General features: G+C 33.4%; 2 protein-coding genes across 10 annotated transcripts in view; one reads left to right on the forward strand and one right to left on the reverse strand.

Moving 5' to 3' along the window:
• LOC129742680 (mucin-19) overlaps positions 1-15,762 on the reverse strand; it is a 652,529-nt gene that overhangs the window by 613,047 nt on the left and 23,720 nt on the right. For all 8 annotated transcript variants that reach the window (XM_055734616.1, XM_055734615.1, XM_055734617.1 and 5 more), the window contains one exon: positions 14,496-15,011. The gene's annotated coding sequence lies outside the window, so the exon portion shown is untranslated. The remainder of the gene's footprint in view (positions 1-14,495; positions 15,012-15,762) is intronic.
• On the forward strand, positions 4,639-5,899 carry LOC129742700 (trypsin 3A1-like). 2 transcript variants are annotated; one of them, XM_055734641.1, is made up of 2 exons: positions 4,639-4,695; positions 4,757-5,895. In XM_055734641.1, exons 1-2 carry the CDS (start codon positions 4,647-4,649, stop codon positions 5,458-5,460), a joined length of 753 nt encoding a protein of 250 aa, XP_055590616.1. In that variant the 5' UTR covers positions 4,639-4,646; the 3' UTR covers positions 5,461-5,895. The 2 variants fall into 2 exon arrangements, with proteins under 2 accessions (XP_055590616.1, XP_055590617.1); XM_055734642.1 differs by having other exon boundaries at positions 4,644-4,695; positions 4,760-5,899.

Raw genomic sequence — 15,762 nt, forward strand, 5'->3', positions numbered from 1 at the left:
AAAACTTGTAATTTCAGCTGTATATAATGTTCTAAACATATTTTACTGACATTACAAGGTTTCTTTTGATGTAAGTTTTGTTTAAATCTGTTCGACACGCCAAAAGTTATAACGATTTGAGCTTGTGGTGTCAAATTGACACTCCTAGTGCTGATTAGGGTAATGAAATCTAATGCGGATGAGGGTTAAGATAAAAAATTATGTTAGAATTTCCAAATCTGAAGAAATAATAACAATTTTCATAAAACTTCTAAAAAATTGATTTTTGAAATATTGTTGCATACATTCTTGGGTATCTCAAACATCCACTGTAATACCAAACGAAAACTTAAAGTTTGTCATTCTGAAACATAAAAAATTTCAACGCCAAGACAGCCCCTACTCTCATAACAGTCCCATATGCAAAAACGAGCAAGCGAGAAAATCAACTTTTTCTGTTTTGGAATATATTTTCGATTGTGACCACAACTTTTAGCATAAACAAAAATTGTTTAATGGAATGTGTTCTAGGTTGTCATTTTGGAAATTGGGCAATTGGTAAGGTCTGAAGCATCATTTTTGTTTATTTTGTTAATTATGCGAGCATATTCGAGACCCTTTTCAAATCTACTCGCATAACAGTCCCATCAAAAATAGTAGATACAAAGATACCTAGCTTTATAAAATTTTCATATAAATGCCAACAGACAATCTTTTAACAAACATTAATTCAATTTTGGAATAAATTAGCAAAATGCACTCTGTCATAATTTTACCCATTTTTGAAGGAAACCTATATGCCGCTGACTCAATTAAAAGGTAACTTGCTTTATGCGCAATCAAATTCCTCGATTAAAACAGTAAATATTATAACAGACGAGAACTGACGTTCACAAAATCCTTACGATTCCTCACTATCCTCAGATAAATTGAAATCGAATATTCTTGTGAAAAGCAATGACATTTTGAATGAAAATTTGAAGACATTGATTCACAAAAAATATGTGCCAATAATTACAATCTTGAGATATGTAAAACTTGATATCAATCGGAGCCATTAAGATTTTTAACAGCTTAGAATACAATCAAGGAAAGTATAGTGATTATTTTCAGTTTTGGCGACGGTTTGTCAACGCTCAGTATATCGAATGAACATTATTTTTCCAACGCAGTAGTGGCTTTTGATTGTAGTTTCTACCGGATGATTGCAAAATTGATGTTTTTTACTTACACTGATGGACTATTCAACTCACGCTAAATCATCGCATTTATTGGAGTCTACACGTAACTCTAACTAGTTTGTGATAATTGCACATTTTTGCACATTCCTATACTCAACTAATCTTCCATAAAAAGGAGAGAAAATGTACTACTCAGTGTATGTTCATTGAATATTTTGGAAGTTAGCGTTCAGAGCTTGATCATGGATCAAAATTCCAAGAAACATTGCTGAGGATCTTACGACCAAGGGTTTTTGGCGATGTGGCTAGGTTTTTATTTTGATTAGTATCGTCATTCATGTTACAATACAGTTTTTTTGCAGGATCTAAACTAGTACAATTCATTTAGATGCACATAAAATTGATCTGGTTTTTTATTTGATCTAATTTATTAAATTTGATCTTTTTTAATCTTGATTGATTTTGATTAATCATGTTTTCATCGTACCTAGTTTAGTATTATTTCACCTTACTTTACCTTTTATATCTTGGTTTATTTAGTTGAAAAGGAAATTAAAATTCTTCCTGTGAATCCTTTAACCCACTATCTATATTGGGGTTTGCATTTCTGCCGCAATATCTAATGGTTTCGCTTTTTGATTTTGTCCGTCGATTTCCGTTAGAGTTCCGAATCTTGTAATATGGATTATTTTTGGTCCCATACAGAATATGTTTTGCTAACCAAGCTACTTTCTAAGACTAAAATTTGATCATTTGTGAACTTCTGAATGCAGTTAAAAAAAGAAATAGAAATAGGAAAATATCGTAAATTCCACATTGTAAGTTGAATCTTATCATGATTTTTAGTTGTTTCTGATAGTTTTTCTCACAGGAAGACATTCCTTCCTTTATTTAAGCCTGCCTTCAAAAACTAGTATGCATAATTTGACATCAAGTGAGTTGAACCTTTTTTAAATGACTTAAAGCGATAAATCAAAGATTATTTCACCAAAAGAAACATAGTAAGGCAATTACATCCGTGGTATTTCACATATAGGACTGTTATAACAACAGTACAACATTAGACTGAGTCGATTTGGGGTCATTTTTGAATTTCTCAAACCCTGGGGTCTTAAAAGCTTCGTTTTGGTTCAAAACTCATCCATGATTTTTTGCAGAATTTTTAAGCAACGTTTACATGAGTAAATTTGAACTTTTAGGTTTGTATGGGAAAATTGAATATTTTGTACTGAAAAATCAACATCATTTTTGTTTCTTCTGTGGAACCGAGCCTGCTGAAGGTTTTTGTGCCAATTTATAAATTTCTTACAGGAAATTTTCCGCTGAACAACTTTGTCGAATATCATAACTTCGTATCTCTTTAGACAAGAAAGTTATTAGCTGTTTAACAGGTGTATGTCTTTTGGCATTGATAAACAAGAAATTCAATTGACACCACTGCTGGGTGCCTAGCGAAGCATTCCAAGACCACTTTTCATGCCATACTTCGTGGGGCACAAGCAGTGGTGTCGATTGAATTCATGGTTTATCAATCCAAAAAAACATACACCTGTTAAACAGCTAATAACTTTTTTGTCTTAAAAGATACGAAGTTATAATATTCAACAAAGACGTTCAGCGGAAAATTTCCTACAAGAAATTTATAAATTGGCACAAAAACCTTTAGCAGGCTCGGTTCCACAGAAGAAACAAAAATGATGTTGATTTTTCAGTACAAAATATTCAATTTTCCCATACAAACCTGAAAGTTCAAATTTACTCATGTAAACGTTGCTTAAAAATTCTGCAAAAAATCATGGATGAGTTTTGAACCAAAACGAAGCTTTTAAGACCCCAGGGTTTGAGAAATTCAAAAATGACCCCAAATCGACTCAGTCTAGTACAACATATTTTGAATTGTTTCCAACGAAATATTAAACATCTTTTCTGTTTCTGAAAAGTTATTCTTAAGAACGCTTAGATGTATATGGATACGCACTTTAGAAAAAAAAAATCAAATTATTGATGATAACACTCGTTCATGGCATTTTTGAATTTTGTTTACCTAAAATTAAGTTTAAACGAATCTCAGCTAGTTTCAAAAGATTTGAAAATTCTTCAAAGTTTTTGATAAAATTGTTGAGTTACCAGTTCAATTTAATAGTGTTAAAAAATTTTATCGGCTTTTTCAGTCTACTGAGCAGTGAAAACGATTTTTTTTACTTCAGACGTTTCGGTAATTTATTTGAAGGGTTTTAAGTTGTTCAGTGTGTTATATTTTTGTTGGATTCGATATTACAATCTAGTGTACTTACAAAAATGGTATTATCTTGTCTGAATTGAGTTTATCAAAATAGTGAAACTGTCATTTTGGGTGAAGAACATCGGCTTTGTGTTGTCAGAGCTGAGTGAAAAATGCAAAGTTAGATAATTTGTACCTAAATAGGTTGGTAAACTATTTACGATTTGGTTAAACTGCAAGACAGACACGACAGATAGACAGTAAATTTCACTATTTTTGGATGGATATTCTAACGGGTACTTTGAAACTGAACTAGACTGGCCGATGTTCTCCACCCAAAATGACAGTTTCATCATTTTGAAAAACCCATTTCAGACGAGGAAACACCGATTTTGTAAGTTCACTAAATTGTAATATCGAATCCAACAATTGTACAGCACACTAAACACCTTAAAATCCTTTTTAGAATCCTTGATAAAGGTAAAAAAAAACACCGAAACGTCGGAAGTAAAAACAATATTTGTTTTCACTGCCCAGTAGACTGAAAAAGCTGCTTAAAAATTTAACCGCTATTAAAATTTTACAGTTGAAAGCAAAAATAACAGTTAAATTTAAAAATATTTTTAGCAAAACTAAGAGAATTAGCACCTCTGATAATATAAACATGTTATAATATATTTTTAGAAAAATTTAAATTTGCAAAAAAAAACAGTTTTTATGGGGGGTGGGTCACCGTCTAATTATTTGAAATTTTGGGTGGAAATGAATCGGGAAAAACTCTACCCTCTGCCCGTGCTAAAATTAGCGTTACTGTATTCTTTTTCTTAAAGTCCTTCTACGAAACACACCGTGCAATACTTTGCATTGAAGTGGTAAAGTTTACTTTTTTTTAAACTAAATAATCAACGAAACACCATTGATTTTGGTAGGATTTCAACATTTTATTTTATTAATTCTACGAAAAGAGGAAAGGAGTATGTTCGCATACTAAAAAAAAGTTAAAATTTTCAAATTTTACAACAACATTGAGGTTATTATAAAAAGAAAAAAATTCAAACCAATAAGTGTAATTCGAATGGAGTAAATGGCTCATTACGAATTTAAGTTTAATATAAACACCGATTGAAGTTTCAAGTGCCAAAAGCAACACGTGTCTTCACTTTAGTCCATAAATCACGGTTGAAGTGGCCGAGTTATTCAATCTCAATATCTATAAAAAGCCAGCCATAAATGCTCTGCTTTTCAATGATAAGTGAATTTCAACCATGAAACAATCTCTGGTGAATTTAGTATTCTTTCTTGTGGTCGCTCATGGTAAGTGTTAATTTTTTTTTTACAAATTTTACCGATTTAACAGATCCAATCAATATCGTAGCAGCTGTCCAAGCAAATGCCCGAATTATTGGCGGCTCAGCCATCAAAATTCGTTCGATTCCGTACCAGGTTGCAGTCCTGGAATACGGCGTTCAAATGTGTGGAGGCGCATTGATAGCTTCCCAATGGGTTCTAACGGCAAATCACTGTTTCGAGGAGCGATCTGTGTTTCGTTACACGGTATATTCCGGATCATCGGATTCCACAGTGGGAGGAGTTCGTTCCTATCTTAAAGAAATTTACCCGCATCCTTCGTTTGACTACAAAGAGGCTAGATATGATTTTGCCCTGCTGGAGCTGAAAAAACCGCTTAAATTCGGCCCCTCGACTCAACCGGCAGTTCTTCCAAAGACCGGTGAATCCGTTGAAGTGGGAACCACCCTCTTGGCCACCGGATGGGGACTTACCAAGAATGACGAAGAACCAAGAAACCTTCTTAGATCGGTAGAGCTGGAAGTGGTCGATCGCAACGAATGCGCTCGATTGCTGGAATCAGAACTGCACGATGAGGTTTTCTGTGGTTACAAGGCCGGAGGAAGGGATACTTGTCAAGCCGACTCCGGTGGACCGATTTCGGCCAACGGGAAGGTGATCGGAATAGTTTCCTGGGGTCTGGGGTGTGGCGCTGAGAATAAGCCTGGAGTTTATGGCAATGTTGCCGAGGTGCGCGGCTGGATTGCCGAGATTTCGGGAGTAAATGAGTGATTTGTTAAGTTTTCGTTTAGGTAAGATTAGAAAGAGTGTTATTTGAAAAATTATTACTAGTTATTAAAATAATTGACTTTTGACAAAAATACTTGTGCCATGTTACAATAAAAGTTCACATTTACTCATGTAAACGATACTTAAATTTTTTGCAAAAAATCATGGATGAGTTTTGAACCAAAACGAGCTTTTGAGACCCCCGGGTTTGAGAAATTCAAAAATTACCCCAAAACGACTACGTCTAATGTGACAAGTCATAATTATAGGAATGTCAAAAATCATACACATGCAATCAGCCTCGAAAACTGCTATAATTCGTGTTTGTCGTCTGAATTCATAAAAATTGTCGAAATTTGTCATTGAAATCTGTTCGTCATGACAATGATAGAACAGAATTTCAGCTATACAGATTACTAAGCCTGAGCAGAGAATACAGGTTTTCCTTTTCTTAAATGCTTTTTATTTATTAGACTGACTTGAGTTCATGATAATCATCCCTGTTGACCATTCGAGACTAGAACATTCCCTTCAATGTTTGAGATTTAGTTTAGAAATTCATATTTGAATAACGTTTCTGTCATAGAAAATTGACTGGTTTTATGTTTTTTTTCGGGAAATTTTTCGACTTGCAGTTTATTTGTTAAGCGAAAACGACGTTTCGATCCCTATTCGATTTTTATTCAGGGACAAAAAAATGTGTACATATATAAACAGGTGGTTTCGTCTGATAAGAATAGCAATTTTTCACCCACAAATTGCCGTTTTCTTGCAAGAGTCGACTCGGTTGGTCATTCATAGCTTTCTTCCGATTTCGTAAGTACGAAAAGATTCGAACATCTTGATATAGCTTTGTGCGTATTGAGGACATGGCGAGTGAGGTGCGAGCTAACGGAAACTACATTTACAGTGTTTGCTACAAATTCACATTTTAACACTACGTAGTGTCAGAAAACTTAATGCACAAGAAACAGACTTTTTATTTTGAATACAGAAATACAATGAAGTTTTATAAACTGAAACTGATTTCCTGGCACCTCTCTTAGAGAGAATTCTTAGGCTGAGCCCTTCCATCTAAGCTTAAAATTCGTTCGAGATTATAAAGGTGTGTGCTAAGTGTAAGAAATATGATGATAAAAAAAAATTAAGCAAATTCTAAAGAAAACACACAAACAGTTTTCTTCAAAGGTTTAAATAAACTTACTGACATTCATAACTTAAATTGATGAGTTCTTCTACGAAATGGTTATTTTAACTCCTCTCACAAATGTCTCTGGTTGTAATTAATCCTTTATTAGACATAAACTGTATATTGGGGTGTAAAAACTATTAGGAACTTTCCTTAATTTCAAGTTTTTGGGGGTTTAATTTTTTTTCTATTTTGCGTAAAACAGAACAGAAATAAGAGTTGAAGAGTTAAATTCAAAATTTGAAATAACTTTTATCCAGGAGTAGAGAGAATTCCAGTATCTTTTATGTGATCATAATTTAAAAACAAGATCTAAGAAACAAATTACAAATAAAATTCAAATATAAAATTGAGATTCTAAGTTACAATATGAGCTAATTTAAATAGTTTATTTCGATTCCGTGTCTTTTTAACACAAAAAAAAAGTTTCACACCTGGATTCCGGCAAGTTTGTTGATATTTAATCAAATAACACTAGTTTACAACATTTTTGATTAAAGTAAACTAAAGATAACTTTCAATGTGAAATCACGCGCTGAATCCGAAAATGAAATTTAAAAAAAAACAGTTTGGTAGTAATGCTCCAAATATAAAATTTTGTAAAAAAGGACCCATACTTAGATTCTAATATCTCGGTTTGCATAACAATAATTTAAAATCTTTTTTTCCGCATATTGAAGGTGTTCAAATTTGCGTACGATCAACAGTATTGTTAATGTTAGTTAGATAACCTATAATGGATAAATGATAAAAAACGCATTTTTTTAGAAAAAATTTTGTTTCATCGACTGTTTTAGACTCGATGGTGACATTTACAGGATGGCCAGCGGGTTTTCACTTTCAAATTCCCGGTTTTTCCTTGTAAGATTTTATATTTTTTACTGTTTAAGAATACATTGCTTTATACTCTTAACAAGATTTATTGACCGAACAAATAGACATTTTATAATATTTGTAAGGGAAAGTGTGTGAAAACATAAAATTTTCAGTGAATTAATTTTGTAATTCGATAGTTATTCACAGCCGCAAAAATTGCGGTGAGACTTCTTGGATTTCGTATCGATAATGAAATATTTAAATGTTGAACTGTAAAGGTTAACCCTCCAAAGCCGTTTGGATCAATATGACCTGTAGCGCAGATTCAAAGTATCTTAATCATTATTCTAATATACCGTCAACTGGGGCAACATGCAACAATTTTCAACTTCAATGGCTTCTAAAATCTTAATGCTTACAGATTATCATACCTCTTGTACATCAAAAGTTTTAAGGTTGAGGGGACACCAAACTGACGTAGTAAGAAAAAATTTTGCTTTTACCATTTTCTTCTAAATTTACAAAAACATGCGATTTTCACCCTACTAAGAAAAAGGGGTAAGTTGCAACAAACTCTGTAATTAATGAAAAATCGAATGAAAACGTTTAAAAATTTATACTTTTTGATACATTTGTGATGTCATAACGCATGATGCACCATTTGCAGTAATGTTTGGTGTTTTTTCAAATTAAATTTTCCATTTTTTTCTGTCAAAAATTTATTTAAGAAAAAAGTGTTAATCTGCTGCATACATTTAGGGGTAAAAAATCTACAAAATATTCTTTTAGCTTAAATCATGAAAATAATTCTTAGGATGGATGAAATTTTAATGTTAACAAACGCATAATGCAAAACAATCACATCCCAGCATATGACAACGCGATTTATGAGATTTAGTTCTGATTTGTATTTTGTTGCATTTTGCCCCAGACAGCTAACTGGATTATAAAAATATTTGTCTAAAAAAAATTAGTGATTATTCGATAAATATTTATACACCAACAGTGTTGGTATAGGATAATGAAAGCAATATAAAGTTTGTAGGTTATATCATTAAGCCAATCCGTCATACTAGGCAAAGTTTTTTACGACACCGAAAAATGTAAAAATATGTTCATTTATTGCTCGATTTTTTAAATTTTTTATGACAATCAAAACCTGAAAATAACTCCTTCACGATGTTAAAAACCATGTCATCATCAATTAGTTATCATTGAATGATAACTTTATTACTGTATATTGAAATAAAAATTGAATGAGTGTTGTGGTATACAAATGTTGCATCTAACCCTGCTTTTGCATGTTGCCCCGTTTGACGGTACTGAGGAACTGAGATTTTTTAGAGACCAAATATGTTTTATGAATATGATAACCAAATTAACGAGAAAAAACTAAAATTTGAGTTTCGAAAATCGGTTCATTGAGAAATGAGATACATCGAAGCAAAAACAAAATTGAATGTGTTTGTTTTAAGTAAGATTTTTTGTCTACCGAAAAATCCGAAATAATAATAACGGTGTTCATTGGAGCCCCACGTATTTATACATCGTCGGAAAGATGTATTCTTGACAATTCCAGAAATCAAAGAAGCACTCAAATGCTGCAAATTGTTTTTTGGGACTTTATTCATTCGGAACCAACTACAGACAACCTGGTACTAGAGTGTCCATTTCCCGGCCATTTTCCCTTTCCCGGGAATCGGGAAATCTGGTATCCTGTTTCCCGGGAATTCCCGGGATCCCGGGAAATATGTAAAATATATGCACTTAGACTCAAATATACATAGCTTATCGAACTTTTCGTGCATACAAGCCCAAAATTTGTTCAAAATTTACTCTTCATAATGTTTTTAACTTATTTTAATCAAACAAGTTAAACTGTTTTCAACGATGATATATGAAAAACAGCCTAAAGAACTATAAAATAAACTGAATAAGTTAAATGAAGAATTCATCAATGCAATTAGGGGTTGATAACATTTGTTTGATTATTCCAACCATTTTTCGTTTTTCTAAACACTTTACATGTTTGCTCTTCATATAAAAAACTATTTATTCTTCATTTCAAGGATTTGAAATATATCTGGCTTTCAAAGCCAAAGGAAAACAAGTGCACGAATGTTACTTCCGAGAATCAGTCTACCTGCTACGCAATTTTTCATATATGTATTTTTCGAACTTTTGTGGGGTTTCGTTCAATGAATACGGTGTCGAAATACATATAATCTTTTTAAACTTACCTATTCGAATATAAAAAAAAATGTACTAAATGGCTGCAAAATCTCTACTGCCACAGGAATCGGCATATTCTCAATCAGTTTTGTATGACTACATTTTCAAAACGAACATCTTCCAGGCATTTCCAGAGAAAGAATTTCATACATGTCGGGAATTCCCGGGAATGAAACTACGATTCCCGGGCATCGGGAATTCCCGAGTTTTTCAAATTCCCGGGAATTCCTGCCCGGGAAATCCCGGGACGGACACTCTACCTGGTACAACAAATTCACTTCATATTAAAATATTTAGAACCTAAAATAAATTACCTACACAATGAATTTAATATCATAAAAATCGGTCAACATTTGCGGCCACGGGAATAACAACAAAAAATAAGTCGAATTTCCACGGAACGGATATTTTGCGAACAGCTTTGGAAGGTTAAAGAAACTCCGAATTTCCGGAAATTCCAGTTTTCCATTTGTTCAACGAAAATTGCCACCTTCGTTCTAGTCTTTGTTTGATAACAACTTTTTCCAACTTTGACAAACTATTTTTTACGGAAACTTATATATTTTTATAATTTTGAATTTTTGGACGTCATCTTGGAATCTTGAAGTTGCATCATTTTAAAACCACATTATGATATCATGTTGCACATCTGAGTTGATGTTCTGGATCTCAAATTCTCTGGGAGAATTCCAAGTTCATTCAATTAATCACAACCGAAACTTCCACTTACCAATAAACCATTTTGAAGTTCAAAGGTTTTTAAAATATTCGAAATTATTGTGAGGAAAATATTTTTCGTGGAAATAATATTAAACAATATTTGAAATGCAAATATTTTGGCATTTTCAAACTGCGGAGGAAAAAATAAAATTTAAGGAATTTTATTGAGAAATTTTATGAATTCTTCGAAAAATCATGATAGATTTGTTAGAGTTGGACGCAAAAATAGACATTTGTTGTCATTATTTCCACCATAAGTCTACAAGGAAAGAAAAGTCCAGTCCAGTCTTGAAATGAAAGTGGCAATCAAAAGGGCTGGGCAATGATATATTTTGCCGAAACCTGGTAAAATTTCAATGCTATTATTTGATTTCACTTGGGAAGTGATAAAAATGCATTTGAAAAAGGGTTCGTCAATCTCGAAAAATAAAACTTATTAAAAATGCCAAAATGAACCAAATTTTAAAATAATTCTGACAAATCATTATTTTCAGAGAAATAAACAAGCTTAGTTTGTGCTGTTAATGTATTTTACTTTTAAACTCGGAATTGAAAACTTGAACTCAAATTCTGAAACACCAACTAGGTATTGAAATTCTGCCAAAAAATGAGACAGAATTTATAATCTCAATCTTTGTTATATTTTTACATTTTGAAATTTAATTTTGAATCCGATTACAAAACTTGAAATCTCAAGCTTATACCAAAATCTTATTAAAAATTCATCTGCATTTTCAGTCCAACTGTTGAATGCATAACTAAAGTCTTAACACAGTGAACTTCTTAAATCTAAGTTCTGGCTCAAATCTGAATTCAGAATATAAATTTGAAATATCATACTGAACCCGAATTTTTAATCAAATGTTTCTATATCAATTCTGAATCCAAAGTTTGGATTCTGAAATTAGAATTGGAAACACGCATAAACTTTTCCCATTTCGTATCTTCATAAAAAAAACCAATCAACGTCTACATTAAATTTTCAACGGAAGTTTACTCTTGATTAACTTCATCCTTTTCTATACGTAGGATTTCTATAGAAAAAGTGATTGCACTGCATAAAGGTTTTTCCCGGTTTGGATGTCAAATTCCCGGGTAATTCCCGGTGCTATTTTCAATTCCCGGTTTTCCTGGTTTGCTGAAGAAAATTGAAGAAGTTATGTTTACTTTACCATAACAGAAATTTTTTCATTTTTGAATATTTCAACAAACCTCAGTGTACTAATCTTCATATAGGGGGCCATTCAGATACCACGTGTACAGAAAAGTGAGATTTTTGAACCCCTCTTCCTCTTCCGTGGACAAGCATGGACATTTGGCAAACCCCTACCCCCGTCCCCGGAGGTCAACGAGGACAGATTTGAAATTGTTTTTTTTTTTTTCTAAATCTAATTTGACAGTTAGAAAACACTAATTTTTGCCTTTTTGTTTTTTTTTTAAATGGCTGATTTTGAAAAAAACGATTAAGTATTTCCTGATACAAAATAAAATTTTAAAAATTTTCAAATTTCTAAATTATTATATTTATCACTTGCTTTCAAGTGGCTTATGATAATTATGTTGATATAACCATCTTCATCTTGATGTCAAAAGCCGACCACAAATTTTCGAAAAGATTCAAGACGAGGCTTTGGGATGCTTCTACCGTTGGTTTGGATCATGTCAATCGAAAAATATAAAGCATTAGAAGAAAAAACTTCATTTAATGCTTTGGGTCAATATTTTGATGGAGGTTGTTGTTGCCCTTCAGTACAGCATCGATTCTTCCAACTTATGATAATGATAATAACCCTCTATTCATTGTTGTGTCTCATTGACAGAAAATGATACCAGTCCTGGAGGTCTGGAGGGGGCTCTACCGGCTCCTTCAAAGTATAAAAAGTGAGGTGAATCGATTGAATTAGATCCTATTCGATTATATTAGAAATCTCGCTCGTATGTATAGGGATTTTACAAATCATTCCTTAAAACTCAGTTTTTTAAGTAGGATCGGCATGATACGTGGGAAGCCTAATCACATTTTTATCTTTACTCTTATGGAAATGTATATTAGTCATAGTTTAGGCTGTAATAAAAACCGTTTTCAAAAGAAATCGGCCAAAGGGAACCAAACTTATGGATGAAAAACTGGTTTTTCATGTTTCTTCCGAACAAAATGACTCAAAATCCCATACAAACTTTAGGCTCGTTGAGCGACCCTCTTCCGTGCTCCGATCTGGCCCAAGTTTGGCATGAGATCTTGTACTAGGCCTAGAATACATTCTATACATTTATTGTCACCCTAATCTTCATAATATTTTCAAGTTCACTACCTTCATTGAACCTCATTAGGAAATCGGTGTTCTATAAATAACGTGTGCCAGAAAATCAATAGAAGAATATTGGCATTATCGATTGAGTGAAAATTACAATTGAATGTGCCCAAAAAGCAGACCCAAGCCGAACATCTTTCACATCCAAGACAATTCCAACAAAAAAAAAAACAGAATCAACGACCGGTGCTCTGATTTCAATTTAATCGATCAAATGTACCATGAATGAGTGGAGGGTGAATTTTTACGACAGAAAACCACCATTAAAACAGACCCCATTTCCAGAACTAAAAAAGGACTTAGGCGCGTACCCATCCATTCGTTTTGGGCTCCCCAAAAACGCAACCCTGCACAGGTGCTCTAAACAAAAATAAGGGAACGGGGAAAGATTCGTCCTCGAATGAGCAGCAGCAGAAGGGAAAACAATCCTTTCATAATGACGTGAAAAAAACATCGAATTAGAAACGAAGCCCTGAGAGAAGGAAAAAGGAAAGAAGAGTAGAAGGAAACGCAAACCCCTTCACGGTCCATTGAACGGGGAATTTAACGCAAACAAGTTGACCGAAATGCGTTCCGAGTTCGACTTTTTGGGTTTCCCTTCTGCCCCCGAAGAAAACTTTCGGAAGGGATTCAACCACACAACCGCACTAATAAACGTTATTTTCAATTACGGATAACATGACCTACCTATTTTGCTGGTCTTTCCATTTCGTTCGCTCTGCGTTAGTTTGCTGTAATCCTAATGCCCCGATTGTTTGATACTACAAGATTGTCTTAATATGTTTACCAACTGGTGTGCATTGAACCATTTAACTATAAGTATTCCAAAGTGTGCAGTTATCTCGTTCACACGAAAGCCTAGCCCCATCTCGTGGACTTATCAAGTAGCAGGTGTCCCAATTGAGAGAGTGTTTTCCTTCAAAGACCTTGGAGTCATTCTGGATGAAAAAATCACTTTCCACTCGCATTATGCCACCATCATAGCCAAAGCCAACAGAAATCTAGGATTCATCACCAGAATTTCAAAGGAGTTTAGAGATCCATACTGTCTAAGATCTCTGTACTATTCCTTAGTGCGATCTGGCCTCGAAACAGCTTCTGTCGTCTGGAGTCCTTATACGACATATTGGACGAAACGTATCGAAGCAGTACAATCGAGATTCGTAAAATTTGCCCTGCGACATTTACCTTGGAACAATCCCGAGGCACTTCCAGACTACAAACATCGCTGCTTGCTTATTGGTATGGAAACGCTAGCTGAAAGGCGCATAATTGCACGAGCTGTCTTCGTGAAGAAACTCCTAGACGGCGACATTGATTGTCCAGCGTTGTTGCAGCAAATTAATATGAACATCAGACCCCGGCTCTTCAGAGGAAGTGAATTCCTGCAAATCGGATTCCAGCGGACTAATTACGGTCAACAAGAACCACTCCGTGCCATGTTCAAAGTGTTTAACAATTTTTATAACCAATTTGAATTTCGTATGTCAACTTATGTTTTTAAGACAAAAATTAGGAAAAGCGTTCAGTTAACTAACCTAATGATTATTTGATTGAAGAAAGTTTTGTTAGTATAATATATAACTTAGAGATAGTTTTAAAATTCATGTAGACAATATTGTCCGATGAAATACAAATACAAATACAAATACAAATACAAATACAAATAATAAGGAAGTCTTATATGGAATCGAATGAAAACTACAGAGGGGGTTATATGCTATCATTTAATAAAAAAAAATCGAGTTGATAATAAAATGTTTACCAACCTTTTGAAACGAAGCCGTAATCTCAAAATTGGAGTAACTGTTTCAGCACATTAAATTTTCTCGGAAAACATAAACACTTTATTTGCCGCAAGCAAAACTGCTTCACTTTTTTTTAAACACCAAAACTTTATTTTTTTCCCAGATGTACACTACACTGATTCCCTTACTCCCTTTTTCTTCTTCCTCCTTGATACTTAATTCGAAATGCTTCTGTAAGCCGGATCTCGGATTGAACACTTTTTGCGTTGCACACTGACACACACTGCACAATGGATATTTTGTAATTGATACTAGCTTTAGGAATTAACTTTACTGAACACTCAATTTGCTAGAGCCTTTTTGCTTATAATTTTTACATTCAAGGATTTCTTGATCGGTTTTGAGATTAACCACAATGAATCTGAATATTTCATACCACGTGAGAAAAACAGAATCTTCTTTTTTGAAATTTCAGTTGATGTTTCGTATATTGGATTCACGATTGCCAGCAGCTGATTCGAGCAGTTTTTCAAATATCTGTAAAGAAAGAAAAAAAGTTTATGTTTATCAAACAGTTTCTTAAAGAATGAAATGTTGCGGGGTAAAGTATGGTGTACGTTAGTAAGTTTTCCTCGCAAAAATGCTCTTTCGCTCTTTTCTTTCAACATCTGTAAAATCAACTTTCAATTCTGATATTCTTCCACCAAGAACATATATTTTCACCGATATGCCGAAAATAAATTTACAAAAAGATCTTAGTGATATTCTACGGGTTTGCTGAAATTGGCGAAAAAGGGCAAACATTTTTTAATGATTTTGAACCTATTTCAAAATATGTCTCGAAAACAAAACCTAGGAAAAATTTGAATTTTGATGCCTTTTGGTGGCATGGATTAGGTTGAAAAAAAAGGCTTTTTCTAAGGCTATGATCATTTAGTATCCGGGCACTTTATTTCGGTGATAGCTACGTTTAAACAGCTCGGATATGCCTATTTTTGATAGATTTTCAAGTTAACGTTTGTTTGAGATATTAACGATGCAAGATGACATGGTAAAAATAATTTTGCACAAATTTGCTCCTTTTACGCATTTTGCGCTTCGAAAATTCTTCATTGTTGACTTAAAAGCTCATGACCTGTTAATTTTTTCTATTTTTTTTTGCGGACCAAATGGTTTAGAAGTATAAGGAGCCACTCTAGGATGCTCACGAAGTTCAAACCAATCATCGGAGTGCAACCCTTGATCTTAAATATGGTAAAAAGTCTATGGTTATTGGGGATAACTGATT

This window comes from Uranotaenia lowii, chromosome 2 (genome assembly GCF_029784155.1).
Source record: "Uranotaenia lowii strain MFRU-FL chromosome 2, ASM2978415v1, whole genome shotgun sequence".
Lineage (NCBI taxonomy): Eukaryota > Metazoa > Arthropoda > Insecta > Diptera > Culicidae > Uranotaenia > Uranotaenia lowii.